The following is a 25044-nucleotide window of genomic DNA, read 5'->3' on the forward strand; positions in this document are numbered from 1 at the left end:
CACAACTTCCAGCTTTCTCACCACCCTCTGACAGATACTGCTGTGGGGTTCACTTCTTACTGCGTTTATGGAGCCCCCTTGGCCTTTATTTTCAAGAACAAAAGCTGTGCTTTAAAAACTCACTCCACTATCCTGTTCAGCCGTTATTCCTTCGGGCATCCCAGAATCATTAAAGTTTGTAACCTCAAACTCAAAGTGCCTGCTGATAAAGTAGGAGGAAAAATACTTTAACCTTGGTACACAACAGATGTTAAAGAAATATTTGCTGAGTGAACGAACCCAACAAAGATGCCATCTGTCTCAACAATCTCAGGTCAGGGTACAGATCACACAGCCCAACCTAGATGCAGTAGCAAGGATGCTTTCTGTCATGGTTTTTGAATAATTATGGACTTGGTGGAAACCAGAAGCATCTTGCTAGGGAGATAAAAATACAGAGGAAACGCTGTTCTACATTGGTTCTGCAGTGTTCTCAACACCCTTGATGTGAGCGGGTTTGAGGGGAAACGACAAGGCAAGGTCATCAGCTGGCTTTGTGAAGTTTACCCAGGGAAGCCTGGCGGCCAGAGGGAGGGAACTCAGCGCTCGCTTGTTCCCGGTACAGCGCGCACTTTAGCCTCACTTCCAAGGTGGGCCCTGGGATTTACTTTTCATTTCGCTAAGTAAAGCAAAGCCCCAGGGTGCTGGCTTCCGACCTCTGCTGCACGTAGGACTCGCTGGGGGATTTCTAGAGAGCACACCGGTTCCCAGGCCCAGACACTCGTTTGCTGGCACGGGGGACTCTAACACGCAGCCGCTCTGGGAAGCCACGGGCGACTTGCAGGAACTTACACCTGAGGCCGCACGATCTTCAGCTGAGTGAGGATGTCCTTCTGCACCCTGGGGTTGGCTGTGGCCGTGAGCGCCATCACCGGGACAGACGGGAACTTCTGGCGAAGCATGTTCATTCTCTTGTAGTCTTGACGAAAATCGTGTCCCCACTAGTTGGAACAAAACACTGTTTTTCAGGCTGTTTGGACTTTCCTTATATAAAAAGCAAACACTGGCTGATATACTAGGAACAACTTTATTCTTCAATGAAATAGCAGGAGAGCTCACTCAGCGTGGGTTTGTCTCTGCTCTACAAATACATCTGCTTTGGGTGGCATACACGTGTCGAGACTTCCAGACAAGAGACAGACTTACCTGACTGACACAGTGCGCTTCGTCAATGACAAAACGCGCCAAGAGCTTCCTCTCGTACAGATTCTCCAGGGTGGAAATCAGCCTGTTGCTGGCACAGACCTAGACCAGAAACACACCAGACATTTAAACTCAGCATCACGCTGATGATGTCGCCTTCTCCCAGCTGAAGCGGGATTAAAATCTCCGTAGAGAGTGGGTCCTCATTTGGATCTACGGAGAGAACAGCAGAAGCCCTGAACATGGCGCCCGGAGCCACAAGCACATCTAGCACCCACACCCTGACAGGGACGGAAGCCGGCTTCAGGGCGCTCTCACTGGTGCCGTCTAGGACAATTGGAACATCAGAATGTAGACTTCTAATTGACCGTCACTCACCGAGTAAATGAAGACTGCTTGGGTTTGCACTGATACAAACAGGAAGTATGTGGAATCCGGGGAAGCCTGCTCCTCCACTATGGTAGAATGCCCACCAAATAAGGAAAATCATGATTTGGCATTCATTGCAGTCCTCACTGATTGGGGAAGGGAGTGAGGTGAAAGGCTGATGAGATGAGTCAAAGGACACTATACAGACTCAAAGCGCCCCACAGCAGGGGACCTGCACATTACAAAGGCCAAAAGGAGAAAAAGGCCTGACTGCAGGGGAGAGGCCTGCCGGGCACCTTAACCAGGTGCCCAGGTAATGACATCATTATGGGCTGAATGGCCCCAGAGTGCTTCCTGAGATATTCCTGCCAAAGCCAACAGGGAACAGCGGGAACCTAATCAGGAGGAAAGGCAAACTGAGGGGCGGGACCCAGAAACGAGCGGCCTTCACAGCCGTCAGAATCAGCACAGGCAGAGTGCAATGGCTCAAAAGAGATGGATCTGGGACATTAGTGAAACTGGAACAAACTTTGTAGATTAAGTAATGTTACTGTAACAATGTGCATTTCCTGACACTGATTAATCATACTGAGATTATCTAGGATAAAATTCCTGACGTTTAGGAAATGCACAGTGTAGTATTTAGGGTTGCTTTTCACTTCCTCTCAAATGTGTGAGGGGAAAACATAGAGAAAGAAAGAACAATGAAGTGATCATAGTAGTGTTCTGGTGAAATTTATAAAGGAATTCCTTACGCTATGCTGTACAGCAAAAAACATGTCAAAACTTTAAAACATTCATGAGTATTTCTTGTAGCCTTTAATAGTATATTTTAAAACAATGATATGCATACAAACCTTCTCTGGAGTAACATACAGAAGTTTTATTATTGGGTCTTTTTTTGATAACTGGAGGTAAATACTCGCAGCTTCCGAATCAGTCTTATCGCCTGTTAGATAGGTAGCTGGAATCTAAGCACAAAAGTAATAAATGATTCAACTTTTACACAGTAACCTGACTTTAGAGTCTATTTATTCTTAGGCCTTCACATACTTTCTAGGTCACACATTTGACCTCTCGAGAGATATAATCGGGGCGGGCACTGTCACAGCAGTGGGTTAAGCCACCACCTGGGGTGGCCATGTTTCACAGGGAAATCCTTGCTCTATTTCCGACCCAGCTTCCTGCTCATGTGCCTGGGAGGCAGCGGATGATGGCCCAAGCGTTTCAGTCTCTGACACCTGTGTGGGGGAACTGGGTAGAGGTCCTGGCCCAGCCCCAGCTGCTGCCGACATGTAGGGGCTGAGCCAGTGGATCAAAGAGTTCTCTGTCTCTCTCCCTTTCTGTCACTCTGCCTTTTAAGAAAAGGGGAAGTAATCTCAACACAATAACAAATAACCAGTGCATGCATTTTAAAAACCCTTATTAAGCACAACTCAAAATAGTCTCTCTATTGTTCACTTCCTTTTCTGGGGCTGATTTACTTTTCCTCTTTTCAACAGGAGAAATATGAATTTAGCATCTAAGAGATTACAGACCAAGTGTATGGCTTCTTCTTCTTTTTTTAAAAGGCTAATATATCTTGGGGGTTTTAATGCATAATGACACTAAAAAGGCCACAACAACACAGACGCCTGGACAATGGCCACCTTCATTGTATTAAGGCATTTTTGGGAAGAAAAATCAAAAACCAAATCAGTGGTCTTGTTGACAGATTGTGACTCACAACCGAGAAAACACTCTTGGTTGATCACAATATGAAGAATTTAGGGGAACGCATTCATATCCTTCCTTAAATTCAGCCCTAAGGAAGAGACATATGTGTGTGGGCACGTGCATGTGGCTGCATTTAGGATACAAGGGAGAGAGAACTATGCTGACTGGCAGACGCAGAAAAGGAAATCCTTTTATATTAAAAAAAAATCCACATCAGCAAAATATAGGTTTTTAAAATACATTTTTGTAGAATAAAATCAGATTGAATTATGAACCACAGGTTACCTGTATTAGAATTTCCAACAACTTGTGCTCAACCGTACAACTTAATCAACTGGCGCATTCTTTCTGACAAGTCATGAGGTCTTTCATAAAAACGCTGTCAGATACCCAGAACACAGCAACAGAGTCGTTTCTAAGGCAAGCTTTCACTAGCGTTTCTGTCTAACTTACATCCAAGGAGGTCAGCTTTTGGACTTGATCCACTATTAGTGATCTCAAGGGGGAGATGACAATAGTAACTCCAGGAGAAATGCAGGCGGGCAGCTGGTAACACAAACTCTTACCACCTCCTGAAGGGGAAACAACACAAAAATACCTGTCAGGTTCTATCTTGAGAGCAAGAAGTTACAAAGGAAGCCACATACAATATTAATAGGACACCAAGAGATACTGCCCATGGTGCCAACAACTTGCTACACAGAAACGAGGCAAGCTATTCAGCCAATCTAAATAATGTGTAAAAATACTCTTTCAGCACATCTTATATAGTTAAATAAAATAGTAAAAGCAAGAATCAGGGCAGGAAATTTAAATGCAATGGAATTGCTTGAAAAACTCCTTGGGAAATCAAGGGATCTCTAAAAATCATTATAACAGGATTAAAAGACTTACTTTCTATACAACACTTAGGAGTTAGAATGTAATAAAATACACAGTTCTAAAAACCACAACAACATGGCTTACTATTCCTATGAGGACCCAGAAGGCACTTTTATGACCTCAGTTTTTCTTAAAATTCATTAATTAACAAATTTTAGCTGGAAGGCAGAGACAGAGAGAGAGAGGCTTCTCACTCTTTCCATTTCACTCTTCAAACACCCACAGCATCTGTACGTAACACAGGTCTCCATCTGAGCGGCAGGAGCCCAGTCACTGCAGCCATCAGGCTGCCTCAGCAGGAAGCTGGGATCAGGATCAGGAGCGGAGCTGGGAACTCTGATATTGGACATGGGCATTCCAAGCGGTGTTTTAACCAGGAGGCCGAATGCCTGTGCCTTGAATGTACACAAACCACAAGTTTGAATTAGGGTAAAAGGAACCTTAAAAGTGCCTCCTTGACGGAAGGGAATTTGGCGTAGCAGTTAAGACAGGAAATGGGACGCCTGCGTTCTGTGCAGGAGAACCTGGTTTGAGCCCAGCTCTCCCACTCCTGACCCAGCTTCCCGGCAATGTGCACCCTGGGAAGTGGCAGTGATGGCTCAAGTACCTGGGTCCCTGCCACTCAGCCAGGAAACCAGCACGGAGTTCTGGAATCCAGGCTTGCGTCTGGCCCAGCCGTGGTTGTTGTAGGTGTTTGGGGAGTGGGGGACTGGTACAGTGGTGCAGTGGGTAAAGCTGCCACCTGCAGTGCTGACATCCCATATGGGCGCCAGTTCAAGTCCCGGCTGCTCCATTTCCAATCCAGCTCTCTGCTATGGCCTGGGGAAGCAGTGTAGGATGGCCCAAGTCCTTGGGCCCCTGCACCCATGTGGGAGACCTGGAGGAAGCTCCTGGCTCCTGGCTTTGGATCAGACAGCGCCGGCCGTAGCAGCCATTTGGGGAGTGAACTGGTGGATGGAAGACCTCTCTCTTTCTCTGTGTGTAACTCTGACTTTCAAATAAATAAAAAATATTTAAAAAAAAATGCTACTATCTAAACTAACATCACTTAAATCTGAAAAATGGGTTGAAAAAATTCAGACACGCAGTCAACATTATTTAACAAAGATGTCAGTGACTAAGCAAGTAAAGGGCAGAGGGAGGAGGCGCACAGGACTGCAATCCCAGATGCTCCGAGCCGCCCCAGCTCCCTGGGAGACGCTCTCGCTTTCGTGGAGAAAGCTGAGCAGCAGCGGCAGCATCATGGGAAGTCCTGGACTCCCCCAGACTGGGGCGAGGAAGCACTTCGCTCACTGCTTTGCACCTGACCGCCCTGACTCTCCGGGGAGCAGGCATATTTATCATCATCCTAGCACCGCACAGCAGAGCTGTGTTCTAAGCCAGGCCACTCCCCAGAGCTGAGGGGTTGACCCACCATGCAACATCAGTGTGCGTCAAACCTGCTGCACTTACCAGACTTATTCAGAGAAAAGGAAAAACTGCCAAGGAGAAGTTCTGGATTAATTCGATACAGTGAGCTTTGAGTTGAAGATCTTAAAGGGCTATAAACCCGACCACGTTACCAACGGGAGCAGAGGACTCGAGCTCACACAATTGCCTCCTCAGCCACGGGAGGTTAAGAGGTCCCTCAGTGGCAGAGATGCTGTGGAGGTGTTTTCTGCATTCCTGTTAAAGGCTTTCATTTGACATCTGCCAATGTGTTGCTGCCAACTGCTGTCTAAAAATACCTACCGGTGGGCATCAGGATGAAACAGTCCTCCCCAAGCAGAGCCGCGTTGATCGCCTCTAGCTGATTCGTTCTAAAATTATGTAGACCAAATTTTTTGTGAAAAATCTTCATCATGTCTTTTGTATGGGGAAAATTAAGACCTTGGAAACGCTCATGTTTCAGATTTCCAGATGCTAAACTTCGCGCAGGCTTGTCTGGGAAAACAATCAAGGTTAAGAAATGAGAGTGCACGGGGGTAACAAGCCCACATCAGCATTCACCCCACCAGAGTCGCCTGCACAGGTCTCCCTGGGGCTCATGTTTCTTATTTCTGATTGGTGCACTGTCTATGGGGCGTCATGTGATGTCTCAACGCATAGACCTATTGCGTGCAACGGTGTTCAAATCAGGGTAAACATATCTATATTCTCAAACACTTATCATCTCTCTTAAGGTGAAAACAATAAAAATCTTCTCTTCTGGGTTTTTGGAAAATATTCTAGTCTTTTAAAGAAAATACCGCATGGGGCCAGTGCTGTGGTGTAAGCGGGTAAAGCCGCCACCTGCAGTGCCGACATCCCACATGGGTGCCAGTGCGAGTCTCAGCTCCTTCACTTCCAATCCAGCTCCCTGCTATTGCACCTGGGAGGGCAGCAGAAGGTGGTACAAAATTTCAGGCCCCTGCCACCCATATGGGAGACCTGGGTGAAATTCCTGGATTCTGACTTCAGCTTGGTGCAACCCGGCCATTGTCTCTCTCTCTCCCTCTGTAACTCTGCCTTTCAAATCAATCAATCAATCAATGAATCTTAAAAAACAAAAAACAAAAAACAGAAAACACCACACACAAGAATTACCTAGAGAGCCGCCCCCCTCCACAGCTCTCTTCTCCAGCCGGCTACCAGCTTTCCTCACCAGTGAGCCCCCAAAGCCTCCACAGCCTGCTAGACCCAGAGCTGAGCGTCCCCCAGCCCTCGCTGTGGCACCTGCCATTCCTGCTCGTTCCTGCCTCTTCTTCTCCTGCGACCTTCAGGGTGACCGTGTCTCTTCTGCTGGCCTGGAATTCCCTGTCCTGGCTTTTACTTCTCCCACCTGCCCTTCGGACTTGGGAAGGACTTTCTGATACCTTACACGTTCTTTCCTGGGCCTTGCTAGAACGAGGATGGCACAGCCCCTCGTGCACAGAATGCCCAAGCTTCTATCTCCCAAGATGCTTCCACCTGAACGACTCTCAACACTCCGGGCCCCGCCTCAGCTCGTCTCCAGATCCAACTCTGCCTCCTGGTCACTGTCCATGGTGTCACAGCTGTCCTGGTCACCTGGCCCGAGATATCTTTCCTAACGTCTCCCACATCCGCCCTGCTCTGCACCCTGGCTCAGCACACGGAGTGACAGGTACTCGTGCCAGTCCTGGCAGCCACTCTAACCCCAACACTCAGTCCTCTCAAACATAATTGCCAACGTCAAGTGTGACACATTATAACATGATACAAAAATAAATTAATGGTTATTTTAAAGGTCACAGCACTAACTGTCAGAACAACTTCTGAGGTATTAAGTTGTCAGTAGCAAAAGCAGGGAGTGCTGGTCTTCGTGCAGCCTTACACACAGACACTTGTTTCCAGGAAGCACTGTGATAACTTCACAGCGTTGATGTTAAGGCTTTAAATTAATTTTGGCTTTTCCTTGGAGCCTTTACAATGGCTAATCTCACCTCCCCCCAAAACTTCTATCACTTTAACTGTGCGCTCCAAAGGGCAGGAACCGTCTCTACTGCTTTATATGTGTATGAACAGAGCCCACACAGTGCACAGCATGGAGTGAGCCCTCAATACGTGTGTGCTGAATGAATGAAAAGGACTCTAGGCCCCAAGAAACAATTTGATTGCTTCCACATCCTTAGATGGCCTCACAGTTAATTATTCTAAGACATAAAACATGTTTCTCCAGGACAGTGCTGTGGCACAGATCACCTGCGATGCTGGCATCCCATATGAGCACTGGTTTGAGTCCCAGCTGCTCCACTTCCAATCCAGCTCCCTGCTAATGTGCCTGGGAAAGCAGTGGAAGACGGCCCAAGTGCTTAGGTCCTGTCACCCTCATGGGAGACATGGATGGAGTTTCAGGCTCCTGGCTTTGGCCTGGTCCAGCCCTGGCCACTGCAGCCATTTGGGGTATGAACTAGTGGATGGAAGAGCTCTCTCTACCTTTCAAATAAAAAAATAAGCAAACAAATCTTTGCGGGGAAGAAAAAGTTTCTCTACTTCATAAATTAATCAATTCTCATCAATCCAGAATTCTAAAAATATATACACTTTCAGCACATAAATTCATCTTTGCTTTTTCCCATCCCCAAATCATTAAAAACTTGGCCCTCAGAGCTTTATTGTTTTAGGGACTAAAGAACCGTACTTGAAAGGCACATTTGTAAATGACTTTGGAGCTTTACTACAATAGGTGATAATTACACACTTTACAAAACTACAGCTGCGGCACACACAAAAGAGCAACTTGCTTTTGAAACTGTGCTTTGTAATTCATATCATCAGTAGAAATTTGCACAGAAACAATGTGACTTCCAGCCAACCCTGACTTGCTGTGGTTTCTGTTACACAATTCCTACTTTGGACAGTTTTGGTTCCCTGTACTATATACGCGTTCGATTTATCCTGAACTTACCAGCGTCATTCTGAACTGACTCCGAGACATGTCTGCGGTGAGCGGTGGACACCACGGGAAGACAGCTGGTCTTGGCCGAGGAAATTCTCTCCGATGCTGACCTCGCGGGGCCCCCTTCCCTGATAGGGTGATAGGCAGCTGTGGAGGACTTGTTGGCCGCTAAACTATGCATTATATCTTCCCAGTCGTCGTCATCATCAAAGTCGTCTATGTCAAAGTCGTCGACGTCACAGGCGGCCCGGGCGTCTCTCGCTGCATCATTCGCTGAAGCCCTGTGCTGGCTCTGGTCCCTCACGGCCGTGCTGGTGAGCACGTGTCCTGGGAAGTAGCAGTTTCCATTTCTTTGTCCCGTCCTTGGGGTTTCAGCCCAGTTGCCACTCACGAAGGACTTGTGTAAGTGGGAACTGAATGAGGGTCCTTCAGAGAGATGCTTTGTGGGAGCTGAGAGTTCCGTCTTTCCTGGGGGAGCGGTCAAACATTTCCCATTGGAAAGAGAATTTGAGGGGAGGTGTGGAAAAGTTGGCGCCTTAACAGAATCCCCCACAGAGCAGGACTCCCCATCCACAGGGCTTCCCAAGGAATCAGGCCCGACTTCCCACAGTGAACCAAGAAGGCTAGTCTTGTTTCTAGTAAAATCTGCTTCGGCCAGGAGTTTCCTTCTGAAGAGACAAAACAGAACAACGTGTTAAACACAGTAGTCTACTATGGTTGGCCACAAAGTGTATCTTCCAACAGAAATCGTGGAAAATGTATCCTCTCTCCCTCAATCTAAAAAATCTGAATTTAAGTGCTACAGGAATGGTCTGAAGAGTGAGTCCATTTAGAACAGAACAGAGTCCCTTGACAATCACCCTTAGGCAATGCCAGAAAGCCCGGATGATTCGCCCTGTCCACTTTGGATGTAAGAGTGGGGGAAATGCAATCAGACGCATTCTAGAAGGAGTGAAATCAAGGTACCTCATGTCCCGCTGGTGGAGCAGCTCGTTCCCACCCTCCAGAGCTCTCAGTGCCTCAGCAGGGATGGCATCAACTAACGTACAGATGTGCTCCATCACGTGAAGCAGCCGCTGCTGCACAGGGATCGGCCGAGCTGCAAAGCAATGGTGCTGTTAACAGTCTCCCTTAGAAACAAAAGACTTAAGATTCTGAAGACCACAGGTGTGCAATGTGAACCACTGTAAAACAAGATCATAGACAACCAGACGTGTCCTTTTATCTGCCTGTGAATTAGCCTGGAATCAGATTGTCTCTAAGAATAGAGAATATGTAAGTGTATTTCCATTCAATCTCATGACCATTAATAACAGTTCTCTTAGGGTAACCACGGTTGTTGGAAGGTGCAAAGCTCTTTCAGCTTACTATGTTTTTATTAACTATGAGGTAAGGGCTGGACGGGCAAGAACTTCAGCGCTAACAGCACCGCACCTGGCTTTGCTTTGCCCGACTCCCTCCGTGGGCATCTGGTGTGAGGCAGCCTGAAGGGAATCAGCTCTGGGAGACTTTTTTTAAAATTTAAATTTACAATTTTTTTTTAAGTTTTAAGCTTTTTATTCAGTGGGAGAAACGCATAGGAGAGTGAAGGCCCTATCGAAGAGAGAGAGGGAAATCTGGATTCACACCAAGTACCAGGAGCCAGCTACATGGAGAAGCATGTAGGCCATAAAGCATGGGGCACGTGGCCCGAAGGCAAGGGGGCAGCAAGTGGGTCCAGCACCAAAGGGAAAAGGGCCCAAAAAAGGGCTGGGCTCACCGCATCCCAGGTCTTTAATCCCCTTCCAAAGGGGAGTGGTCAATTAGCCTGAGTGGCTGGTGGGCACACAGGTGAGACCTTTTTTTTTTTTTTAAAGATTTATTTATATGAGAGAGAGAGTGACAGAGACAGAGGGACACATATACACATCTTCCATCTGCTGGTTCACTCCCCAGATGGCCACAACAGTCGGGGGGGGGGGGGGGAGGGAGGCGGGCAGGCAGGACAAAGCAAGGAGCCAGGAACTCCATCCAGGTCTCCCATGTGTGTGGCAGGAGCAGCCCAAGCACTTGGTCCACCGTCTGCTGCTCTCCCAGGCATTGGCGTTAGCAGGGAGCTGCGGAGCTGGCACTCTGACATGGGATGCTGGCCGCTGCCTGTGGCGGCCTAACCTGCTGCACCACAACACTGGCCCCAGCTCCAGTCTTTACAGACCAGCTGTGAAAGAGGACCTCCCTTTCAACAAGCTGGACCACCGCTGCTGGCGGTCTCTCCGTCACCACACAAGGAAGGACAGCTTGTGGATAAGAACAACATAAAGGAAGGCAGAAAACAGGCTAGAAGGAAATGAGGGGCTGAGACAGGATCCAGCCCGGGAAGAGGGGGGAGCAGGCAAACAAGAGAAAGCCTGAGGACGCCAGCCAGCTGGCTCCGGGGCCTGGGTTACCTATGTGACGAGAACTAGAATGTCACAGGAGCTGGGGTTTTAGACGTAGTCAAGACGAGGTGGTTTAGGGTAGCGAGGACGACCCCTGCTCCGCCTCTAGTCTCTAAGGGATATGGGAGAAAACCCAGTGCGGCGAGCTGCAGGGGGGCTCAGGAGAGACAGAGGGAAGAAAACGCTCCACGCTGGGAAAGGAACAGACACTGGCTGCTGAGTGACAGCGGTCAGCCAAAGGACTCCGAGGCAGGAGGCAGAGGAGTCAGGACCAAGCAGCTGTGAGAATGGCTGGGGACGGAGGAAATGGGTGGGAGGTACGTGATGGTAAAAGTGGAAGCGCTAAGTCCCCACGTGACTGTTTTCTATGAAAGCAGAATGGACAGGAGACTGGGCAGTGTCTGACAGGCCAGAGAGAGACGCAGGAGTCCCAGCTACTGGGGAGGCGCTCAGGTCTCTAAGGAGACCAAGGAGATGCACAGGCAGGACTCGGGGCCTGGCCACTGATACAGAGGCATCCGGCACCATGGAGTGGAGCAAAGCGAAGACACACACACACACACACACACTGTTGTAACTTTCAAAAACACTTGAAGGTGACTGCCCAAAGCCACAGGCTGGTGATCTTGATACCAATTCAAGGGGAAATTCTAGAACATGCTATCGAATGCCTGGTTTGTGAGCTGTAAGGAAGGGAACAATTACAGAGATATCAAGAGTTCATAAAGGGCCGGCGCCATGGCTCAACAGGCTAATCCTCCACCTAGTGGCGCCGGCACACCGGGTTCTAATCCCAGTCGGGGCGCCGGATTCTGTCCCGGTTGCCACTCTTCCAGGCCAGCTCTCTGCTGTGGCCAGGGAGTGCAGTGGAGGATGGGCCAAGTGGTTGGGTCCTGCACCCTATGGGAGACCAGGATAAGCAACTGGCTCCTGCCTTCGGAATGGCACGGTGCGCCGGCCGCAGTGCGCCAGCCGCGGCGGCCATTGGAGGGTGAACCAATGGCAAAAGGAAGACCTTTCTCTCTGTCTCTCTCTCACTGTCCACTCTGCCTGTCAAAAAAGTAAAAAAAAGAGTTCATAAAACCAGACCAGGCATCTTCACGATTTCCTTCCATGAAAGGGTTACTAGACTAGCAGGGAACAATGGCTACCACTCCCCAAGGGCCCAGGGCACCTGACACTCTGAGCCCCACTCACCCAGGGCCCAGGGCACCTGACACTTGAGTCCTCACAATTGAGGCAGGTGCTCCTTTCCTCATTCTATGGAAGAACAGGTACAGAAGTTAAGGAGCCTTCGACGGTGGGGGGGGGGGGGGGAGGAGGAGGAGGAGGAGGAGGAGGAGGAGGAGGAGGGAGCTGTGTCAGTGGCAGGTCTGTGTCTCTCTAGAGCCAAGGCCCATCCCTTCCCTGGGGCCTCTTGGAGTCCTGTGACCAGGTCCACTGCACGCACAGGGACAAGGGAGAGAAACGTGGCTTCATGGGGGATTTGTGACTCGCTGAACAACAACAACAAGTGATGATGCACAGACTGGCGTCAGCTGTGGAGGCCTGATGACATTCTGCAGGACTGTCCTTGCCCCTGTCCTCGCTGACCATTTTATCAGTGAAAATGAGTGACACAGAGAAGGCCTAGTTCACAGGTTATCAGTGGATGTTTAAGGGCCTCCAGGCTGTTGGGCTGGGGCCCAGCCCTTCTGCTGTCTGGATCCAACCCTCCTGAATCTTCATGTGTAAAAATAAGGATGACAGAAACCACGTTAAAGGGCTGGCGTGAGGCTTATACTAATACTGGGAGGTGTTTAGGAAAGCATCCAGGACATCAGATAGAACATCTCCAACAATGGACTCAGAGACCAAAACAAAAGAAGTTCAGAGGGAACAAAACAACACATGGATAACACTGCACGTGTGCACGTACACGCCCTGCACACAACACAGAACAACACGGCACAGACAGCACGAAAGAGCTCATGGAAATTCACTAGACAAAAATGGAATATGCCATAGAAGAGTTAAAGAGAAACTATAAAAATCTAACAGAGAGACAGCAAATAGAAAAAATAACTAATAGAAGTCTAACATTCAAATAATAGAAGTCCCAGGAAAAGTGAAAGAGAAAATGCAAGAAAAGAAAATCAGAAATATTTCTATAAGGATACAAATCTACCCGATCCTTCCCTCCCTTCTCCCCCTTTCCTCTTCTTGCTCTCTCTTTTTTTTTTTAAAAGATTTATTTATTTATTTGAAAGGAAGAGTGACAGAGAAGAGAGGGAGAGACAGAGAGAGGTCTTCCATTTTCTGGTTCACTCCCCAAATGGCTGCAATGGCCAAGGCTGGACCAGGCTGAAGCCAGGAGCCTGGAACTCCATCCCAGTCTCCCATATGGGTGCAGGGGCCCAAGCACTTGGACCATCCTCCACTGCCTTCCCAGGTGCATTAGCAGCAAACTGGATCTGAAGTGGAGCAGCAGGGACTTGAACTTTTAACCTGCCGTACCACAAAGCCAGCCCTGAGGCACCAATTTCTGGACAGAAAGTGCCCCTGGGAAGCATGAATCACGGGTGGGACTGCTATGTTTCAGAAATACATGAAACAAGTAAGCAAAAAAGATTAAACTGTAAATGAACGTCCAGACCACAGCTTTTAGGAGGGAGAAGCAGAAGGACAGGTCTGGAGACCAGGGCCGGCACTGTGGTGGAGTCGGTCAAGGCTCCATCTGTGGTGCCAGCATCCCAGGTGGGTGCTGGTTCGAGTCCCGGCTGCTCCTCTTCTGATCCAGCTCTGTGCTATGGCCTGGGAAAGCAGTAGAAGATGGCCCAAGTGCTTGGGCCCCTGCATCCACGTGGGAGACTCAAAGGAAGTTCCTGGCTCTTGGCTTTGGCTTGGCTAAGGCCATTGCAGTCACCTGGGGAGTGAACCAGCAGATGGAAGATCTCTCTCTGTCTCTCCCTCCCTCTCTCTAGCTCTTTCAAAAAAAAAAAAAAAAAAAAAAACAACAACAATACAGCTTAAAAAAAAAAAAGGCCCACTGCAGCCTGTGGTACGCAGAGGGTTAAGCTGCCTCTTGGGAGAACTGCATCCCATATCGGAGTTGAGTCCTGGTGACTCTGCTTCTCTCCAGCTTTGTCAGTGCATCCTGAGGCACAGCAGGTGATGGCCCAAGTGCTCGGGCCCCTGTCACCCACGTGGGAGACCCAGGTGGAGGTCTTGGCTCCTGGCTTCAGCCTGGCCATCCCCTGCTACTGCAGACATTTGGGGAATGAATGTGGATGATCTTTCTCTTTCTGTAGCCCTACCTTTCAAGTAGAATAAAAAATTAAGCAGTGGGGCCAGCGCTGTGGTGTAGTGGGTAAAAGCCACTGCCTGCACCAGCTCTCTGCTATGGCCTCAGAAAGCAGCGGAAGATGGCCCAAGTTCTTGGGAGACCCCGGGGAAGCTTCTGGCTCCTGGCTTCAGGTCAGCACAGCTCCGACCATTGTGGCCACCTGGGAGTGAACCAGCAGATGGAAGACCCCCCCCCCCCCCGCCTCTCTTTCTCTCTGTGTAACTCTGACTTTCAAGAAAATAAATAAATCTTTTTTAAAAAAATTAAGCAGTAAACATCTAAAACATTTTTTAAAAAATATTTATTTGAAGGGCAGAGTTAGAGAGAGGGAGAGTGAGAAAGGGAAAGACACAGAAAGTGAGGTCTTCTAACTGCTGGTGCACTCCTCAAATGGCCACAACAGACAGAGCTAGGCCAGGCTGAAGCCAGGAGCCAGGAGCTTCTTCTGGGTCTCCCATGTGGGTGCAGGGGCCCAAACACCTGGGCCATCTTCCACTGCTTTCTCAGGCACATTAGCAGGGAGCCGGATCGGAAGTAGAGCAGGTGGGACATGAACCAGCATTCACATGAAATGCCGGAGTCCCAGGTGGAGGGTTAACGCCACATGTGGGCCCCAGTAAATGTTTTTTTAAAAAGACCCAATATATTTAGCCTGGGAGGGGGAGGAATAAAACTCCTAGAAGCTCTATATTTATCTCACAAGGATTAAAGTTATAGGGAGGAAAATTTTGGCTCAATATGAGAAATATTTTTAAAGCAATTTTTAAAAAAGGATTTATTTATTTATTTGTAAGTCAGAATTTCAGAGGAAGAGGGACAGAGAGAGAGAGATCTTCCATCCGCTGGTTCACTCCCCAGATGACTGCAAAAGCTAGAGCTGTGTCGATCTGAAGCCCGGAGCTTCTTCTGGGTCCCCCACATGGGTGCAAGGGCCCAACCAGTTGGGCCATCCTCTGCTGCTCTCCCAGCCATATTAGCAGGAAGCTGGATCAGAAGTGGAGCAGCTGGGACATGAACCGGCACCCACATGGGATGCCCACACTGCAGATGGTGGCTTAACCCACTGTGCCAACCCCAAGAAATACTTTTCTAATTCTAACAAGCAGCATTTTCAAGACAGAGAATGTACCTTGTAAGAGCATGAGGTTAGCACATGCTGGCTGATGGATGATTCTGACATTAGAATCTGTAAATCTGCCATTTCACGCTGCATTGCCACAGATTTGGAAGCACAATCTTACGCTGTTTGCAAAATTAAGTAGCTGAATTATGTGACTCATCCAAACACTCTGTACCTTCACAGCCCGCTGTGGTTTCTGGATCAGGCTCCTGCGGGGTGAGTTTCTCGGGTTTTGACAAAAGGTCTTGTGGTGGGCTAAGGACATCCTTCTCTCTGTGCGAGGTGTCCAGGTCCTTCAACACACTACAAAGTAGAAAGTTAAACCAATCATGCCATAGACCAGAACACATGCATAATTTTTTCTGCAACTGGCCGACAGATCACAGGAAAGAGGAGCATGGCTTCCTACTCCCCCTGTTCTAACACCTCTCAGCTGGCCCTTGGTCCTCCACCTTCTGAATATAAGAGGCCTTTTCAGCTGTCTCTCTCGTCGGTCCTTTCAGTAACCGCTGGTTCCAGTCTCAAGTATCACACTCCTCACAGGCCCTGCATTGTCTGTTTTGGGGGGTTTTGTCCCTTCTCTTCTCCCAATTTCAAAATCTGTGCTTCCAATGTATTTTAAGAGTTATTTATGGGGCTGATGCTGTGGTGTAGCAGGTAAAACTACCGCCTGCAGTGCTGGCATCCCATATGGGCACAGGTTCAAGTCCCGGCTGCTCCACTTCTTATCCAGCTCCCTGCTAACGCACCTGGGAAAGCAGCGGAAGATGGCCCAAGTGCTTGGGTCCTTGCACCCAGGAGGGATACCTGGAAGAAGCTCCTGGCTCCGGATCTACCCAGCTCTGGCCATTGCAGCCATTTGGGCAGTGAACTAGCAGATGAAAGCTCTCTGTAACTTTGCCTTTCAAATAAATAAATAAATCTTTAAAAAAGGGGGGGGGGGCAGGCAGAGTTACAGAGAGAGACAGCGAGATTCCATCCACTGGTTCACTCCCCAGATGGCAGCAACGGCCAGGATTGGGCCAGGCTGAAGCCAGGAGCCAGGAGCTTTATCTGGGTCTCCCACCTAGGTGCAGGGGCCCAAGCGCTTGGGCCACCCTTTGCTGTTTTTCCTAGGCGCATTAGCAGGGAGCTGGATCATAAGCGGAGCAAAAGGACTAGAACCAACGCCCATGTGGGATGCCGGCGCTGCAGGCGGTGGCCTTACCTGGTATACTGCAACGCTGGCCCCTGTGCTTCCACTCTCCCTTACATCCCTGTTCCTCCAGGCCCAGTCCAATCATTGCTCAGTTTTTCCCAGTGAGGGGTTATTAATGTCTCTTTCTTCTGCAATTCCGAAGCATTTCAGTTAGAACTTTTTGTATTATGCCAATATGTATATGAATATGTTTGTAACAATAATTAAACCATACAGATTACACACATATGTATATATATATATATATATTTAAAGATTTATTTATGTATTTGAAAGTCAGAGTTACACACAAAGAGAAGGAGAGGCAGAGGCAGAAACAGAGAGAGAGAGAGAGAGAGAGAGAGGACTTCCATCTGCTGGTTCACTTCCCAGTTGAGTGGGAGTTGTACCAGAGCTGTGCCGATCCGAAGCCAGGAGCCAAGAGCTTCTTCCAGGTCTCCCACACAGGTGCAGGGGCCCAAGGAATTGGGCCATCTTCTACTGCTTTCCCAGGCCAAAGCAGAGAGCTGGATTGGAAGTGGAGCAGCTGGGACTTGAACCAATGCCCATATGGGATGCCAGCACTGCAGGCGGTGGCTTTACCTGCTACACCACAGCACCAGCCCCAGATTACACACAAATAGATTAACATATAAACACAGGGCAGTGTTATGGCACAGTTGTTGCCCACGTCTCACATCAGAGTCTGGTTCAAGTCCCAGCTACTCCAATCCTGCTCCCTGTTAATGTGTCTGAGAAGGCAGCAGATGATGGCCCAATTACTTAGGCCCCTTCCACTCACAAGGGAGACCTCGATGGAATTCTGGTTCCTGGCTTTGGCCTGGCCTAACCCAGTCCTGACTGGTGTGGTAATTTTGAGAGTTAAACAGTAGATGTAAGATCTCTCTGTCACTTTTTCAAATAAATAAATCTTAAAAAGATAGCACTTTCTAGAATTTGAGAAAGATCTGCCAAGGAGGTGGGATTTGAACAAGTCTGGAAAAACAGGTTTGGGAAAAAAGCGGCAGACTATGAAAGAAAGATTGAAAAAGACAATTCGGCCGGCGCCGTGGCTCAACAGGCTAATCCTCCGCCTTGCGGCGCCGGCACACCGGGTTCTAGTCCCGGTCGGGGCACCGATCCTGTCCCGGTTGCCCTGCTTCCAGGCCAGCTCTCTGCTGTGGCCCAAGAGTGCAGTGGAGGATGGGCCAAGTCCTTGGGTCCTGCACCCCATGGGAGACCAGGAGAAGCACCTGGCTCCTGCCATCGGAACAGCGCGGTGCGCAGGCCGCAGCGCGCTACCGCGGCGGCCATTGGAGGGTGAACCAACGGCAAAAGGAAGACCTTTCTCTCTGTCTCTCTCTCTCACTGTCCACTCTGCCTGTCAAAAAAAGAAAAAGAAAAAAAAAAAAAAAAAAAGAAAAAGACAATTCTGCTTGTTTAACATTGAGGAATCAACTATATTCTCCTAAAGTAGAATTCTGAGACAAAATTTTCTAATTAAAAATTATGGTTTTATATTGGATTTCTTTTTTAAAAGATTTATTTATATGAAAGGCAGAGTTAAAGAGAGACAGAGATCTTTCATCTGCTGGCTTACTCCCCAAACGGGCGTGATGGCCAGGGAGGGGCCAGTCCGAAACCAGGAGCCTGGAACTCCCATCCAGGTTTCCCACGTGGGTGCAGGGGCCCAATCACTTGGGCCATCTTCTGCTGCTTTCCCAGGCGCGTTAGCTGGGAGCTGGATTGGAAATGGAACAGCTGGGACTCGAACCAGTGCCTATATGGGATACCAGCATTGCAGGCAGAGGCTTAACTGGAGGCGCCACAGTGCCAACCCCTGTAACTCTGACTCTCAAATAAATTAATAAATCTTAAAAACAAAAAAATTAGGTAGAGTTATTCATGGTATGACAACTCAGTAAATTATGTAGCTATTACAAGGAACAGGAACATGCAGCAATATGGAATATGTTTAAAAAATAATGTTAAAAGAAACAGAATATGAAATTATTGTTACATATGGATTACAACAATGCAAAAATCAAACCCACATGTGGAGCAGGATCAAAACCAAACATGGGCAAACAAAATGTTTTGTTGGAACTGTGGGACTATAAATATTTCTTCACTCTTATTTAAAATGCTAGTTAAAATGGGTGCAATACACACATTTTAAGAAAAAAGCAAAAAGTCAGGCATCCAACAAGGCACTGATGCGGCCAGGAGAAAGCGCTACACAGGATTCTAGGGCGTTTGTCAGGGCTCGTGTCGCCCTGGGTGACTCCCTGCTGCTCCCGGAGCCCAGCACCCACTGGTGTGATGCGGACTTGAACTCTAAAGGAGTGATTGTTCGGTTTCAGAAATTCCTACAGGGCTGTCTGAACTCAGAAAGGAAAGAAGACAGGGGAGTTCTACTGGTTCACTAGTTTAGTTATCCAACAGAAATCACACTTCAAGGGCTGGCGCTGTGGCACAGTGGGTTAAGCAGCCGCCTATGACACCGGCATCCTATATAGGTGCGTTTGAGACCTGGATGCTCCCTCCCTCCCTCCCTCCCTTCCTCTAGGTAATGGCCTTTCAAATCAGTTAATTAATTCATTTCCCAAAGAACGATCAAGCTTTGCGTCATTTCAGGACCAGGGTTTTGGAAATAGTGTGTTTTAAGGAATATATTAATCATGCCAAAAATCAACTACACATAACTGATTGGACGTTCCATAATGACATGATACATCTTGGGGCCAGTGTGTAGCATAATGGGTTAACCCACTGCCTGCAACCCTGGCATCCTGGCTGCTCCACTTGTGATCCAGCTCCCTCTAATGAGTCTGGGAAAGCAGTATAAGATGACCTAAGTCCTTGGGCCCCTGTACCCACGTGGGAGACCTGGAAGAAGCTCGTGGCTTTGGCCTGACCCAGCCCTGGCCACTGTGGCTATCTGGGGAGTGAACCAGTGGATGGAAGACATATCTCTCTCTCTCTACCCCCGTCACTACCTCTGTAACTCTGTCCTTCAAATAAATAAAATAATGAATAAATCTTTAAAAAAGAAAACAAAATGATACATCTTTAGAATACTGCTAATTAGGCCGGTGTCGCGGCTCACTTGGCTAATCCTCCACCTGCGGTGCCAACACATCGGGTTCTAGTCCCAGTTGGGGCACCGGATTCTATCCCGGTTGCTCCTCTTCCAGTCCAGCTCTCTGCTGTGGCCCAGGAAGGCAGTGGAGGATGGCCCAAGTGCTTGGGCCCTGCACCCGCATGGGAGACCAGGAGGAAGCACCTGGCTCCTGGCTTTGGATCAGCGCAGCGCGCTGGCCGCAATGCCCATTTGAGGGGTAAACCAACGGAAGGAAGACCTTTCTCTCTGTCTCTCTCTGTCTAACTCTGCCTGTAAAAACAACAACAACAACAAATGCTAATTAAATAAAATGTGTAAGTGGGTGCTTTCACCCACAGGTGAAAGGTACAAGATATGCCACACAGTGACATGTTACCTAGAGCATTGTAAGGAGGAAGAGGTGGCAGAAGAGACCTCTTCTTCTGGGGATGGTGGAACGAAGTCGATGTCGTAATCGTCGTCAAGCTCAATGCACGGAACTTCCTCGGCGGAATGCAATTCAACTGTGTCCGGGACCTTCTTGTCTTCACGATGATCTAAAGGAAAACAGTGGAAAGGCACCAGTGATTCTGATCGTTAATGCGGCAGAAGAGCCCGGAGCCGGAGTGCTTAGGGCAAGCGCTTGGCAGCCGCGGCCTGGGCACAGGGCCTCTCCTGCACTCACGCCGGCGTCTCTTCACAAGCGACTGCAGAGTCCTCTGGATGAAGTCCAGAGAATGCCGGGTTGGGCTGAAGGTTTGCTTAGGGACTGTCACGCCTGTCTCTCGCTAAATCCTGACACCCACACTTAGCATTTCCACTTTTCTACTCACATTCGGATACGGGCGAAGCCCAGAAACCACGTGTGATAATAGTATGAACGTGGCTGCCTGGACCGGGAGCTGCCTCTGCCTCAGAGGCTCCCTGGACACCTCAGTCTCTGTGGACAGAGCAGGAAAACGCGAGGCCAGACTTGCTCTCTAGTGTACCAACAGCCACAGAACTGACTAGACCACAGTTCTGGTCATCACCAACCCTGCTGATCCTCTCTCACTGGATGACCTGGGTGGGATTCAGGAGGTCAAAAACTTTAGTCTCATACTTACAATTATCTTTAAGGGAGGTTATACCACACTCGGCTAAGCTCAGTTAAGTTCTAGGAATCTAGTAACGACACAAACTATGCAGGAAATACGCTGAATGTGACGTTACAGTCACAGGCCACTTAACAACGTCTCAGTCAACGACCGGTCACAGATGTGGCCGTGTTCCCTCAGATCACAAGGGAGCTGCTGACATCTGCAGCCATCAGAATGTGCAGCACAGCAGCGCACTGCAGGACTCGCGGGTCTCGGGTCATGCTGGTGTAGACGAATCCGCGGTGGGGGCTGGCGCTGTGGCGCAGGGGGCTGTCTCTGCCTGCAGTGCCCGTGTCCCATGTGAGCATCATTTTAAGTCCTGGCTGCTGTGCTTCAGATTCAGCTCTCCGCTGGCCCTCCGGGGAAAGCAGCAACAGATGACCCACGTGCAGGGGCCCTGCCACCCACCTGAGACCCGGATGGAGTTCCTAGCTCTGGCTGTGGCCTGGCCCAGCCCCAGCTGTGGCTGCCATTTGGGGAGTAAACCAGCAGATGGGAGATCTCTAACTCTGCCTTTTATATAAAAAGTATAAAATATACTTGTACAAAAATATGTATATACTATGTATAAAAATATAGCACCCACAATTAGGAACAGTACCTATCTGTACACACTGAATAACAGCACATACTTGACAGTAAGCAACTACGTTATTGGTTCATATATTTAACATATCACACTTATTAATTAATTGTTTATACATTTTTTAGGTACCATTTAATTTTTTACAAAATTTATTTCTTACTTATTTGAAAAGCAGAAAGGCAGAGAGATCTCCCACTGCTGGCTCACAACGTCCGGGGATGGGGCAGGCGGAAGTCAGAAGCCAGACCTCCATCCAAGTCTCCTATGTGGGTTTCCCTTGTGGGTGGCAGAGATCCATCACTGCTGCCCCCCAGGGTGTGTATCACAGAGAAGCTGCAACAGAGTGCAGCCAGGATTTGAACCCCAGCGCTCGGGTACTGGATGTGCTCATTTGGTGCTGCAGCTGCGTCCAACGCGCGCCCATCCAAAGTTCAGCGTACAACAGCCTCAGGCAGGACCACGCCAGCTACGCAGGAAACGAGACCCCCATGTGTGTTAGTGCTCCTGAGGACTACCATAGCTAAGGTGAATTTCTTATTGAAGAATGAAAAAAAGGTGCCAGGAGTCCAGCACAGCCTGAGTGCACAGAGTTTAGATGGTCTACAGCAGTGGACAGCACCGTCCTTGGCCTTTACACTCACGGACCCAGGACAACTCCCACACCGGTAACCTCCATTCACAGGAAGCGCCCCATATAGGAGGACCTCTTCTGTTTCCCCTCCAACCTTCTGTGCCGTACTTCTACTGTACCTTTTCTGTGTTTAGAGTTACAAATGCTTACCACTGTATCACAGCTGCCAGCAGCAGTCAGGATGGCAACGTCCTAGTAGCAAGAGGCCCTATTCCACATGGCCCAGGTGTGCAGCAGGCGACACTACCTATGTCTGGCAAGGACAGTGTGATGTCCACGCAGTGACAACATCGCCTAACAATGCATCCCCCGGAACGTATCTGCGCCATGAAACACCACACGCCAGCACTTAAACAGCGCAATCAGCTCACGTTACACATCAACACCCAGTGCACAGAGAGGGCCACAAGAACAGAGGGACCGTATGCCGTGGAAAGGCGCAGGTTCACTTTCCAGCTCTACCTCTAGCCGGGCATCTTCACCTGCGCTGACCTTATTTTCTTCATGTACAAAGCCACAGAGCTATGCCTGGCATTGATATAACAATAACACCAGCAGAATAAAACCTTCTGTGTCGTCAGTACGACCTGCCTCAAGAATGTGGCCCAGAGATCAGTCCACAAGCAGCTCAACAGATCATAAGGTTCTTACGACAAAGCTCCAGAAGACTCCCTGCTGCTCCCACCGCCACGCCCTGAGCCAACAGAAAGCCATCGCCATGCTGGGATCAAGAGACAACGGTGGTTCTTACCTCTTTCACCTCCCAAATGAGTCTCCAACGAGTGACTTTCCTGAGAATCTAGTATCAGCACTTGGGAAACGGGACCATCGTCGTCATCGATGCAAATCACGCCACCCCCCACCCCGTCGGAGTCGCCCTTGCCCGCCCCCGCCAGCTCCACCGGCTTGCTGGCCGCGGAAGCAGGCGTCGAGTCAGCCTCGGCGGCGTCCGCTTTCTGAAGCTGCGCTTTACAAAAGTTTCTCTTGGCTCTTTTTGACTTCTGAGCCGTGCTTACTCTTGCCACGGGCTTTCTGGGGGACGCAGCAAATGCTTTCGGGGTCCCAGAGGTGTCAAAGTCATCCATGTCGTCCCAGCCATTGAGGGTGCCCAGGGAATCTAGGGAAGAGCTGAAGTCCAATTTCTTGGAAACGGGGTCTCGGGGTGTCTTTGCGGCTGGCGCGTTTCGGGGAGTACAAGACGCTTCCTGTGGGGTCTGCGACACATCCGGCAGTAATGGGGTGCTCCCAGCTCCCCTGCTCTGCTGTCCTGCGGGGGCATTTTTAAAGAAGTCACTGATCCTCGCCGGTGGCCCTGCGGGGCAGGCCCGAGGCTCGCTGAAGGAAGAGCCCTCGGTGACGTTGATGTCTTTGTCACTCAGCACAGGCGTTCTGGCCGCCGACACACTGGTCACAGATGCGCTGTTGCCTGAAGATGCTTTCTTTTTAAAAGTGAAACCTCTGCAAAATAACGGAAAGTCTGAATTAGATGGACTCAGCTTTAAGAAACCCACCAACTCTGTCAAACAAAAGTTTATTTATTTATTATTATTATTTTTTGAGAGGCAGAGTGGACAGTGAGAGAGAGAGACAGAGAGAAAGGTCTTCCTTTGCCATTGGTTCACCCCCCAATGGCTGCTGCAGCTGGTGCACTGCACTGATCCGAAGGCAGGAGCCAGGTGCTTCTCCTGGTCTCCCATGGGGTGCAGGGCCCAAGCACTTGGGCCATCCTCCACTGCACTCCCGGGCCACAGCAGAGAGCTGGCCTGGAAGGGGGGCAATCAGGACAGAATCCGGTGCCCTGATCGGGACTAGAACCCGATGTGTTGGCGCCGCAGGCGGAGGATTAGCCTAGTGAGCCGCGGTGCCGGCCCAAACAAAAGTTTTTTCTTTTAACTAATTCCTATGACAAGGTACATTAATTGTCTCATAAACGAGTAAATGAGCAGAGAATGCAGCTGGCTCTCCGATTTTAAAACCTATCAGGTGAGAGAAATCACAGGTACACTCTGCTGCTTCCATTTGGCTCTGAGTTTCAAGGCCACGCCCCCTAGTGTATTCTGCTGGGTGGTGGTACTTGGTTAAGTACTGGAATGCAGCTCCTCCAGAGGGAAGCAATGGTGTTAAGTAAAAAGGGAAGAGACCAGTGTGGATACTTGTGCTTTCTGATAAAGATCTTAAAGGAAAGCGTCAAAACGGCCAGCCATGCTGAGACCTGGAGGACACACAGTGGAGGTAGGGTCCTGGCTACTGGCCGGAATGAAGGACCCCAAAGTCAGTGGTGACTTGAAAGTCAAGTGCCCAGATCAGTGTCCATGTCTCGGAAGAGGGCTAACAGATACAAACCACCATCGCACAGCATTAGAAGGAGGTTCTGGGGCTGGCGCCGTGGCTCAACAGGCTAATCCTCCGCCTGCAGCGCCGGCACACCGGGTTCTAGTCCCAGTCGAGGTGCCGGATTCTATCCCGGTTGCCCCTCTTCCAGGCCAGCTCTCTGCTGTGGCCCGGGAGTGCAGTGGAGGATGGCCCAAGTGCTTGGGCCCTGCACCTGCATGGGAGACCAGGATAAGCACCTGGCTCCTGCCTTCGGATCAGCGCGGTGCACTGGCCACAGCGCGCCGGCCGCAGCAGCCACTGGAGGGTGAACCAATGGCAAAGGAAGACCTTTCTCTCTGTCTCTCTCTCTCACTGTCCACTCTGCCTGTCAAAAAATAAAATAAAAAATAAAATAAAAAAAGAAGGAGGTTCTGGACGTACAGCCTGGGGAGGGGTGCAGAGGTGGATAGCTGTGGTTGCCATATACACTTTGGAAAAAAAATATAAAATTATACTAAAATATGAAAAATACCTATTTGCCCAAATTTATAAGAAAATTCATCACTCATTTACACAAACAATAGTTATTGAGCAAATACGTCAGCAAAGACGTTGGATAATTTATTAGCTGGTGCTGCCAAGACATGTTCTGCATGAATTTGCCAAGTGGGAAAACCCTTGAACCCCTCGCTTCATTGCCTTGTGT

At 49.2% G+C, this 25044-nt stretch overlaps 1 protein-coding gene across 4 annotated transcripts in view; it reads right to left on the reverse strand.

Moving 5' to 3' along the window:
* BLM (BLM RecQ like helicase) overlaps positions 1 to 25044 on the reverse strand; it is a 102012-nt gene that overhangs the window by 40726 nt on the left and 36242 nt on the right. For all 4 annotated transcript variants that reach the window (XM_062206282.1, XM_062206284.1, XM_062206281.1 and 1 more), the window contains exons 4-13: positions 22777 to 23483; positions 20067 to 20226; positions 15565 to 15692; positions 9494 to 9626; positions 8537 to 9195; positions 5881 to 6072; positions 3721 to 3839; positions 2409 to 2522; positions 1186 to 1284; positions 832 to 980 (exon numbers count right to left, since the gene is read on the reverse strand). In XM_062206282.1, the coding sequence (XP_062062266.1) occupies positions 832 to 980; positions 1186 to 1284; positions 2409 to 2522; positions 3721 to 3839; positions 5881 to 6072; positions 8537 to 9195; positions 9494 to 9626; positions 15565 to 15692; positions 20067 to 20226; positions 22777 to 23483 (2460 nt within the window). The remainder of the gene's footprint in view (positions 1 to 831; positions 981 to 1185; positions 1285 to 2408; positions 2523 to 3720; positions 3840 to 5880; positions 6073 to 8536; positions 9196 to 9493; positions 9627 to 15564; positions 15693 to 20066; positions 20227 to 22776; positions 23484 to 25044) is intronic.

This window comes from Lepus europaeus, chromosome 11 (genome assembly GCF_033115175.1).
Source record: "Lepus europaeus isolate LE1 chromosome 11, mLepTim1.pri, whole genome shotgun sequence".
Taxonomy (NCBI): domain Eukaryota; kingdom Metazoa; phylum Chordata; class Mammalia; order Lagomorpha; family Leporidae; genus Lepus; species Lepus europaeus.